General features: G+C 39.6%; 1 protein-coding gene across 1 annotated transcript in view; it reads left to right on the top strand.

Moving 5' to 3' along the window:
- Positions 1 to 1,328, top strand: part of LOC105557321 (zinc finger BED domain-containing protein 4-like) — a 3,081-nt gene extending 1,753 nt beyond the window's left edge. Inside the window, exons 3-4 of the mRNA XM_012004531.1 lie at positions 1 to 293; positions 455 to 1,328. Of these exons, the coding sequence (XP_011859921.1) occupies positions 1 to 293; positions 455 to 1,075 (914 nt within the window). The 3' untranslated portion in view covers positions 1,076 to 1,328. The remainder of the gene's footprint in view (positions 294 to 454) is intronic.
- Positions 1,329 to 11,249: the final 9,921 nt, after the last annotated feature.

The raw sequence follows: 11,249 nt of genomic DNA on the forward strand, positions 1-11,249 counted from the left end.
TGATGGAACGCCTGTTAAAAATTAAAGATTCCATGATACTGTATTTGAGCACATATAATAAAATAACAATATCTACTGACGAATGGTTGGATATGGAAAAATGCGTAGCTGTACTGAAACCATTTGAAGAGATCACCCGAGAATTGAGCAGTACTAAAATTTTAATATCGTCAGTTATACCTCTCATTCACGTTCTTAAGTTAACACTACAAAAAGAAGAATGTAAGACAGATACTTCAGTAATATTGAAGAGAATTATAAGAAAGTTAATTAATGAACTAAATTCAAGATTTGGGCCCTTATGAAAAAATACACTCAATCATACGTTGACGGTCCGAAATAACCATCAAATTGAGTGTAAACCTTCATAATCGAGTGTTTCATGAAGGTTTACACTCAATTTGATGGTTATTTCGGACCGTCAACGTATGATTGAGTGTATTTTTTCATAAGGGGGGAACTACAAAATAACAATTTATTTGCAATTGCCACCTACTTAGATCCTAGGTATAAATTAAAATTTTTCAGTGAAATTCTAAAAGAGCAAGTACAATCCGATCTTATTTGCCTCATAAATTCTGATTCTGAATCCATATCCGATAGTTCACCTCTAGCTAAAAAATCAAGGTTGGAATCGTCGTCCAATGATAATGATGACGAGTGTGCAACAAATACGCACGCAAGGAAATATTTGTCGCAAATACAATCTTCATTAGCAAATATTTTAAATTCAAACACTGATGAAGATGATTCATTGAATCGAAGCTCAATTTCTGACACCGATAATCGGTTTTTTATACTAAAGTCAATGTTAACAGAATACAATAAAGACAAAAAACTTCAGCTTACAGAAGATCCTCTATTGTGGTGGAACATAAATAGTAACAAATATAAAGATTTAATCCCAATTGTTCGCCAATTCCTAGCAACTCCTCCAGGGAGTGTACCAAGCGAGCAACTATTCAGTGGTGCTAGTTTAATTTATGATCCATTGAGAAATAAATTAAAAAGTGAGAAAGCAGCAAAACTGCTCTTTGTGAAATATAATTTGCCATTATTAAATTTTGAATATTAATTTCATATAATTAGATAAATGTGAACTCTAAACAAAGAAAGAAGTACCAAAGTATAATATACCCATACAGCACGCATGTCTAAAAGACGTCTTAAAGATGTCTTTTAGACATGCGTGCTGTATGGGTAGTTAATTCTTAATTAGAAGTAAGAAGAGAGCTTTATTTTATTCTGAAATAATAGAAATGTTTATTTTGTTTTAATATTAGAAAGTGATATCTTTGTTCCTGTTCTGTGTTACATTGCAATAATGTATTTCATATGATTATAATTAAAATAAATAAGTTACTAATTTACTAATTTGCATTTCTCATTCAATAATTTGAATTGGAAATATTTTTTTATTATTATTAGATTATTAATTACATAACATTTTTCCTAACTGTCAATTATATCATTCAGTAGAAAGAAACAAGATCTTTCGCATTCGCATTCGCTTTCGCTTTCGCAAAAAGATTTTTTTTCTTTCGCTTTCGCATTCGCTTTCGTTATAACCACTTTCGTTACAACCCTAGTTGAGACCTACCCATTCCCGAGGTTTTAAGCCTAGCTGGGATCTTAATAATCAAGGCTTCCGAAAAAACAATGTTTGAGATGTTTATTGCTGCGAGCGTCTGCATCCTTTGGGCGGTTGTGAGCGCCAGAAGCGTAGCTAACTTTCTGGAGAGTGATTCCAGAGATAGGTTCTCATGAGGGTATAAGGTAGCAAGATGCTCAACCACTGGGGCCGGATCCCAGATAATATCATAACGTGGGCGTTGAGGTCTGATCGCGGCTACTCCTCTAAAAAATCTCTTTATCAGAGGGTGAGAGACTCGTTTGAAGATAGAAGAGAGATGGCTGAACGATATGTATTCAGCGTGGAGTATGACCCGACCTCCAATAGCAAGGCAGATAAAAATTCCAACACCGACGAGACTGATGGACGGAAAAGACTAGTTTGCTTCGTTTTACAGAAGTACCACCATCGTTTGATGGGCCTTGCATCCCTGCTGAAAATACCCGATTCAAACCGATAGATATCGCATTGATTTCTATAAAAATTAATCGGTTTCAATTCGATATCAATCGGGCCAATCGGGCACCGGATTGGTGGAAATGCAAGATCAATCGGATTCAATCCGTAATTTGATTGAATCCGGTATTTCCAGATAGAATTAAAGCAGTAACAATCGGTTTCTATCGGATTTTCAGACGAAGTCTATCAATCGTTTTTAATACAATTTTTCCGGATTGACTTGAATCCGCGCCAATCGGTTCCAATCGGCGAATTTGTATCTGAATTGTCTATTGTTTTTAATACAACTTTTCCGGATTGACTTGAATCCGCGCCAATCGGTTCCAATCGGCGAACTTTTATCACGGGTTGAAACCGATAGACGCGGATCAAAATCTATCTGGAAATTCCAGATTGAACACGATTCAAATCTAACCCTATCCGCGTCAATCGGTATTTTCCGCATCAAGAATCCAGATTCATGCGGATTCAAAATTTTCAATCGGTTTTAATCGGGTATTTTCAACAGGGATATTGAGCCATCGTTGTTCCTCTTATAGATGCAAGTATAGCGTCCATTGCTTTTGTTGGCGTTCCTCTGGTTATAAATGCCTGGCGGATAACTTCGCGGCAACCAGGGAAATCCTGCTCCATGCTGGGTGTGTCTGTCTGAAAGGGGACGATAACAAATTAACGTCCGGTTCAAAACGAATTGGATGGTTAATAATAAGCCGTTTGAACAATGGAAACCACGGCTGGGCCGGCCACCAAGGGACCACGATCACGCCCTCTGCCTTGTCAGTAATAATCTTTCGTAGGATCCTTAGAATTAAAATAAATGGGGGGAAAGCGTAAAAGTACATGCTGCCCCAATTTAATGAAAATGCGTCAACCGCGACCGCTAGGGGGTCTGGAAACCAGGAAACGAAACGAGGGCATTTTGCGTTAATTGATGAGGCAAACAAATCAATATCAAAGGGGCCGAAACCAGACTCAATCCTATTGAAGTAGTCCTGCTGAAGCGTCCATTCAGTTTCTTCTGAAACGGTACGTGACTCGGTGTCAGCTTCAATATTCTGAGCTGACGGAATATAAGATGCGTAAATAAATAAATCTCGATCCGCGCACCAGGACCAGATCTCTCGAGCGAGATCGGATAAATGAGGAAATTTGACCGATCCCATGCGATTTACGTAAGAAAGCGCGGTCGAGTTATCTACCCTCAATAAAATATCGCAATTCTTCAAATGCGCCGCAAAGCATCTTAATGCATGAAAAATCGCGAGAAGCTCTAAGTAATTTATATGGTTTTGTTTATCCTCCGGTGACTAGAAACCATGGGTGCGTAATTCGCCACAGACCGCACCCCAACCTGTTAAGGAAGTGTCTGTAAAAATTTCCAGTTTAAAGTTGCCCGATCTAATAAAATTGCGTTGGGAGGGATCCGAAAAAATGTTTTTCCACCACCGAAGATCCTCTCTAATAGAGTCTGGAAGGATCATTTCACTCTCGAAGTCGCCCTGTGAGGCTAAGAGAGCTGAAAATTTTACTCTCTCTAGGATCTTAGTATGTAAGATGCCATACTGGACTGCTGGGCAGACTGAGATTAGGGATCCAATGTAACTAGCCAGTGATCGAATTTTACATGATTTCTTATCCAACATAGAGTGAGTTAATTGTTTGAGACTTTGCCTTTTGTCCGAAGGAATCGAGACAGAGAAACGAACTGTATCAAAAATAAAACCCAAAAAACGACACGATTTTGCTGGAGTGAGGGCGCTCTTGGATTTATTAATAATGAAACCGAGTGAAGATAAGAGCGTCCCTGTCGCCGAGATATTTTCGAGACATTCCTGATGAGAGGGTGCAATAAGAAGAAAATCGTCCAGGTAAACGACTGACAGGAAGCCCTTCTCCCTAAGAGAGAACATTACCGGCTTCAACAGCTTCGTAAAGATGTACGGAGCTGAGGCGAGTCCGAACGGTAGGACCTTAAATTGGAAGAGCTGGTTTCGGAAACGAAAGCGCAGATATTGTCTATCCTCCTGGGCAATCGGCACTAGAAAATAGGCATCCTGCAGATCTATTGAAGCCAGGAAATCGTGGGGCGAGAGAAGGCGGACCACTGTCCTCCAGTCCTCCAACTTGAAGTGTGGAGCGTTAATAAACCTATTAAGGTATTTAAGGTTTAAGATAAATCTCCAACCACCTGAAGATTTCTTAATCACGAAGAAAGGGGACACAAACTGACCCTGACATTCCGATACAATTTCTATTGCCCCAGTATCGAGAAGTCTGGAAACCTCTGAGAGGCAGATCTGCTCTTCAGATTTTGACAGGCGAACCGTCGGTTCAGCAGTTTGGTCAGGTGGATGAGATTTAAAGGGCAGTCGATAGCCCCCGATGGTTTGCAGGATTATCGGGTCCGAGGTGATCTCTTTCCATTTAGAAAAGAAATGAGATAGTCTCCCCGCAATCTGTACCTGCGTGTTGTTTAATGTCTCCTGAATCGAGACCTGGACCGCACCGGCGACCGGCGTCTGCTGCTCGATGCCCCTGACCTCCTCGTCGCCTTCGGTCTCGTCTTCTGGGCAGGGGCACGGGAGTTTTCCGAAGAGGTGAAGTCCCTCTGTACTGGACCTTTAATTGGTTGCTGCACTCTCTTTGACACCGTCAAGGACGGCTTTATAAGGCTTCTGGAGGACTTTTCCATCGAAGAGGCCTTCTTAAATTCCTCTCCAAAAGCCGCACCAAACAGGAAATTGTCCGCCGGGATGGCGTCAGCTGTGGTCTTGGCCAGTAAATTGAACGCCGGTTTAATCTGGGCCTTCCGAGACTGTGAGAGACGATAAAAGAGGTCTGCCAGTATCGTGGCACCTTCCTTAACCTTGGCGACTGCCCCACGAACCTCAGGACTCAGAGAGGGTTGTGTCTCAGGCTTCAAGAAATCAGAGATGGCCTCGCCCAAGGCACACAACGCCGCGCCTGCCTGGTTTTGATTCTCGCAGCTATGATCGTCTCTCTTAACCATGGAGTTATTCTTCAGGACCGACCTGCATTCAGGATTCAATGCAGGGGCTTTGAGAAAGGTCACTTCCTCTGATGGAGAGAATTTTTTAAGCAAGGCGTCTCGTTGATCCTGAGTAAGTCCCTTGTGTATAAGATCTCGCCATCTTTCGGTTACCAAGACGTTCCAGGGTTTGGTCTCCGCTTCCTTCAGCTCAGAACCGAAAAGTTCCTTCGACAGGATATTTGCCGACTCATCAACCGTCTCCGCGATCGGGAGAGCAGAATCGTTTTCTAGGTTAGATGTTCTCAACTGAGAAGGTGATCTATTACCCTGGGCACTTACCACATCTGCGAAAAAGAAAAAAGACGGGAACGAGGGATTATTCCGAGGATCGGAATAGGTTGTGTCGGCTCCGCTGTCTGTTATTACAGAGCTGGGACGTCCGTACACACCTGAGATCTGAGAGTCTCTCGGCTCGTCCTGTCTAGCAGGCGTCGCCGATATGTCATCCCCTGATACGGCATTTGTGTCCTCCTCTGCGAGAAGTATTAATGATTGCTCACTACCCGACGCTTGGTCGTCCCGGTGAGTGAGAATTGAGGACGAAGAAAATGGTAGAGGAGAGGCGCGAGGCCTTCTAACCTCTCCTTCGCCAAGGATATCAATCAGACGCGAAATCTTTCTTTCGATACCCGCTAGCCGATCCCTCGATGACGACCTCTTTCGTTTCTTCGATTTATGAGTTGACTTCCCCATTATGGACTGAAAAAAGGACTAAGAATATTAAGAGAAAATTGCACAGAAAAATTGTCGCACTGTTGAGTCTCTACGCAACAGGAAAACAATGAAGCACCAAGGGGGGCGCGACCCGCGCGTGCGCGGCCATCGGGCCAACGCACAAACGTTAAAAGTTTTTTAGTCGCTTTAAAATACCTGTTGAGATCTACGTGCGAGGAACGCACTACATAGTATCCATCCGGACGAGACGTTGCATAATCGACAACGAACCACTGGACAGCGGAATTAGAAGAAAATCAGTCGAAATGCTTAAGGCTTTAAAGGGCAAAAACAAAATCTGTCTCTTGAATAAGGCATTATATGGTCTGAGACAAGCCGGAAGGTGTTGGCACGACAGGTTGAGCAAGACTCTATTGGCTTTCGGTGCGAAACGTTCTTCAGCAGACCCGTGCGTTTTCTACAAAGGGCGAGGCGAAGAGTTGACGCTTATTATCACCTACGTGGACGACATCTTGGTCGCTTCGAAGCAAACTTCAAGAATTAACGAGTTATACTTACATCTATCAAAGAACTTCGAAACGAGAAATTTGGGACCTGCAAGACATTGCCTAGGAATGGAGTTCGAACAGACTACGTCTGGAATCTCAATCAAACAACAAGGATACATCGCCAACCTACTCAATCGCTTTGAATGAGGGACGCCAAACCAATCGGCACTCCTCTTGAACCGAGTGTGAAGCTCCAGAAGTCGGATTCAACGGAAGAAGACGAGAAGACCTATCCATACCAGGAATTGATTGGGTCGTTAATGTATTTGGCGGTCTGCACGCGACCCGACATCGCACATGCTGTTACTTACCTAAGTCAGTTCAACATTTGCCACGATTCGACACACTGGTCCGCAGCTAAACGCATATTAAGATATCTGAAAGGGACCTCCGATCTCGGACTTACTTACAAGAAGACTGGAAGACCAGTGTATGGATACGTCGACGCGGATTGGGGGAACTGCATTATCGACCGGAGATCCTTCACCGGATACGCGTTCGTTCTAAGCGGTTGTCCAATCGCATGGGCATCAAGGAAGCAACGAAGTGTGGCGCTGTCCTCAGTGGAGGCTGAGTACATGGCGCTTACCGAAGCGGCAAAGGAAGCCTATCATCTAAAGCAACTTCTACTGGAGTTCGATCAAAAGAAATCAGACATCAAGGTGTATTGCGACAGCAACGGAGCCAGGAAGTTGGCTGAAAACCCCGTCTTTCACTCCAGGACGAAACACATCGACGTGTCATCATTTCGTGCGTGATGCGGTCGAAAATGGGATCATCAAAATTGAATATCTTGAGACGAATGACATGGCAGCTGATGCTCTCACCAAGGGTCTACCCCGACCAAAGCACGAAAGATGTCTAAAACTGCTTGGTATTAAAAGCTGAAGAAGAACGAAGACCAAGGGACATCCGCCCGCGCTCACTTCGAGGGGGAGTATTGGAAGGATTACTAGACTGCCACCTACTTCCGATGTGCCACGGGCTGACCTACCAAGATGGCGTTCGCCACCGCGCTGCTAGGGATCTTACGAACAGGACGATACCGTTCTATTGTACTACATTATCCATGATTCAAGTCCTTTGTCTGACACACAAGAGTACGTTCACGAATTCACAAGTGTCGTATAATAAAGCATCTTTTGTTGCACAGATCCTGAGTTGCTCGACCTTTATCACTACTTCCAGCCGCCCTAACATTTTGGTGCTAATTTATTCATTTCACTCCTTTTGTCTATTTCGTAAAATTGTTCAACATATTTCCACAAGATAAATGTATCGTTATATGTAATATTATTTTTATAAAAATTATTTCGGGTTGCTTTTATAGCATGTGGTGGATCAACAAAGTACGCAATTTGTTGTTCGTTAACAATAAAAAATGGCGAGCACTCGGTAATTCCCAATGCTTTTGCTGCTTGCATAAAATTTCCTCCCATGTCGGTTACAAATGTAATTATTTTATAATTAATCTCTTGTAATTTTTTTATGCTTTGAATTATAATAGATGTTAGTTGACTAGCAGAACAAGAAGAATTAAGAAGAAAATATGCTAAAGGCTGTTTCCAGTTATTGCACATTCCCTTAAGCATTAGTACTGCTACATTACATGCAGGCAATTCTGACTTTCCCTCTCCCAAGTCTTCAAAACCAATAACCTCGTCTTGATTTATATTGTAATACAGATTTGGTTTTAACGATGCTTCATCCATACATAAAATACAGTACTTATCTAAAGAATTTAAATTGTTTATTTTTGTTTTTAAGAATTCAAAAACAAAATCATTTAATCCTGGAGGAATTTTTAAATTTTGAATCATACGCCGGATAGTTCTCACGCTTGGCAAACAAAATTGTTGTTTCAAGAGGTTATAGGTTTTAGCTCCATTAAAATATAAATTTAAACAAAAATTTTTAAATTCATTAGAATATCTTCTACCTTTTAATAACTTATGATTAAGCTGTACCTGTGATTTCACAAAAGTAGCAATGGTCGATGGTAGCATTTGATCTGTAATATTACAATATTCTTCAACAGAACACTTAATATTTGAATTTTTATTTCGAGGACCTGAACTCTATCGATGACTTTCAATGTATTATTTATTCTTATTAGTTTATCTTTTTATCCCCTCCTGACACCTTTATTTTAACTTACTTTATTTTGACGACCTATTATACCGGTTCTAAACAGTTCGCTCTTAGACTTATGACTAGACGTATCTATCATTGTGCGTGTTAATATAACTTTTTATTTCAACGATTGATATTTATAACAATGCACATGAACTGCGACAATTCATCTATACACCTATTTATTCGACGAGAATTAATGACAGTCGCTGTAATTCTTATGTACCATGACACGTTTCTGCGCCGTAAGTAGACTCACGTCTTCTCTCTAACACTTTGATTTGCTTGTTTTAATTGTAACTATATAACTCTTAGATCTCTTGCTGTAACATTTGATGGATGTAACGTAATTATACTTGAAAAGGACCAGTATTACTGGTCGAAACGTCGTATTTTTATTAAATAAAATTATTTGCCAGCATATGTCGTTTTAATTCTGAGTACTTAATATTTGGTTTAATATCTTTTTGTTCTAATTGTCGTTTTATTCTTTGTATTTTGTTATCTCTTCTTTGTAATTTCTTCTGTAAACAAACAATTTTTCTCTTTAATATTCGTTTTCGTGGCGAATTCTTTGTTAATGTGGCATCTGTTTGTGTTTCTTGGTCTTGCTTATTGTGTTCGATTTGCAACTGTTGATCTTCTTGTTCTTCTTCAAGTTCTTTGTGTTCTTGATTTATAATTTGATTAGTTAGACACATATCTACAACAAATAAGTATAGCTTTAGCTTTAACCCAATCATTAAAAAATTACTGTTAAAAAGAAGTTCTCGCTTTTATTACTTGGATATGGCATCTCATTATTAGAAATTGATAGCAAATTGTTTGAATTATTATCTGTTAATCTAATATTTGATATCGGAACTGCATATGGCTGTAGACGATTTTTTAAGTCATTCAAGAACATGGAATCTTGAAAGTGATTGCCACAAACACGAAAATTTTTATATGAATTCTGGTAGAATCGAGGTTCTAATAGTACGTCCACAATTTGTTAACCATAATTGTGCCCTAAAAAATCCAAATACATAAATACAAATAAAGAAATCTTCAACTTTTATAATAAATTAAAATTTAATCAAATTGAAACTTAAAAACCATTTTAGGACCTGGCACTGGTAAAAGTGGCCAATTAAATTAATAAGTGAATCTATATACCGTATTTTTCCAACCCGTCCTGCGCGCCGTTACTTTCGGACATATAACACAGATATTCGTTAGGTGGAATCATTATCGTCAGTAAATTCACGTGTTATAAAATCGCTGAACGATTTTGATAAATTATTTTTAAATGCTATACTTAGCATTTATTACAATAGTAACGGCGCGCAGGACGGGTTGGAAAAATACGGTATATAGATTTAATTACTTATTAATTTAATTGGCCACTTTCACCTGTGCCAGGTCCTAAAATAGCTTTTAAGTTCCCAGACAGCACAAAAACGTTTTAAAGACGTATTAAAAACGTACATATTGGACGTTACGTACGTATTTAAGACGTCCATTTTAGATCCATGAACATCTTTAGGACTTTTGAAAAACGTCCAATGTTACTTATATGGATGTCCTAAAAACGTTTGATTTAAGGCCCCGCCGGACCAAAACTTTAAGGCCCCGCCGGACGTTTTTAGGACGTGAAAAGGATGTTTATTAATAAATACCCTGATGGAAAAATTTTGCTGAAAACGTAATGTAATTTGCTGAAATTTGGTTGAAAATTTCTTGCAATTGACCCAATTTCATTATCATTTCAGCAATTTTTCATTAAAAAATTTATTTTCAGTGAAATTCTGCAAATTTCATAATATACATTTAAAAAATTTTTTCACTTTAGTAATATTAATAAACTTTCATCTAATTTCACAGTATTTCATTGAATTTCATAACGAAACTTATGATTTATTTTGATATTATCAGGGATACTCTGATGGAAAAATTTTGCTGAAAATGTAATGAAATTGATGAAAAGTGAAATGAAAGTTATTGGAAACTTGTTGAAACCATTTCAAAATAAATCATAAGTTTCGTTATGAAAATCAATGAAATACTGTGAAATTAGATGAAAGTTAATTAATATTACTAAAAATTAGTGAAAAAATTTTATAAATATTGTATATTATGAAATTTGCAGAATTTCACTAAAAATACATTTTTTAATGAAAAATTGCTGAAATGATAACAGATAGATAGATATATTTATTGACCCTGCGGGGTACAAAACGGACCTCCGCTCCGTTCACAAACTCATAAAAACTTATAAAAACTTATATTTCGCTCGCCTTTACGCTCGCCTTTGAGAGAGAGAGATTCATCCTTCTCCACTCATCCTTCCATCCCTTTCCATTCATTCCTTCCTTTCTCACCTGGACCTCCGTTTCCGCCGCATCTTCATTTCTTTCTACAGGGTGTCTGATGCAAAAGTAGCCAACTTGAAAATAGTGGTAGATTGGGTTAATCTAAGGAGAAATATTATGTACCGCGGTACAAAAGTAACAATAGTTTTCGAGTAATTAATTTACACGTCTGAGCGAATGAGGATGCAGAATACGGTAGGCCGGACTCGGATGGCATTTAAGCAAATCGATCGATGAGCGGGAGGTGGAGCGACGCGCGAGATACTATGTTTATGTTTCGGGTCGCCCGTCGCTCGCGCTCCCCGCCGCGCCTAGGTTTTTTCCCACCACGGTGTATCTCGCGTGTCGCTCCACCTCCCGCTCATCGATCGATTTTCTTAAATGCCTTCCGAGTC

The sequence above is a fragment of the Vollenhovia emeryi genome, unplaced genomic scaffold, assembly GCF_000949405.1.
Source record: "Vollenhovia emeryi isolate VEMERY1.0 unplaced genomic scaffold, V.emery_V1.0 DF939521.1, whole genome shotgun sequence".
NCBI lineage: Eukaryota > Metazoa > Arthropoda > Insecta > Hymenoptera > Formicidae > Vollenhovia > Vollenhovia emeryi.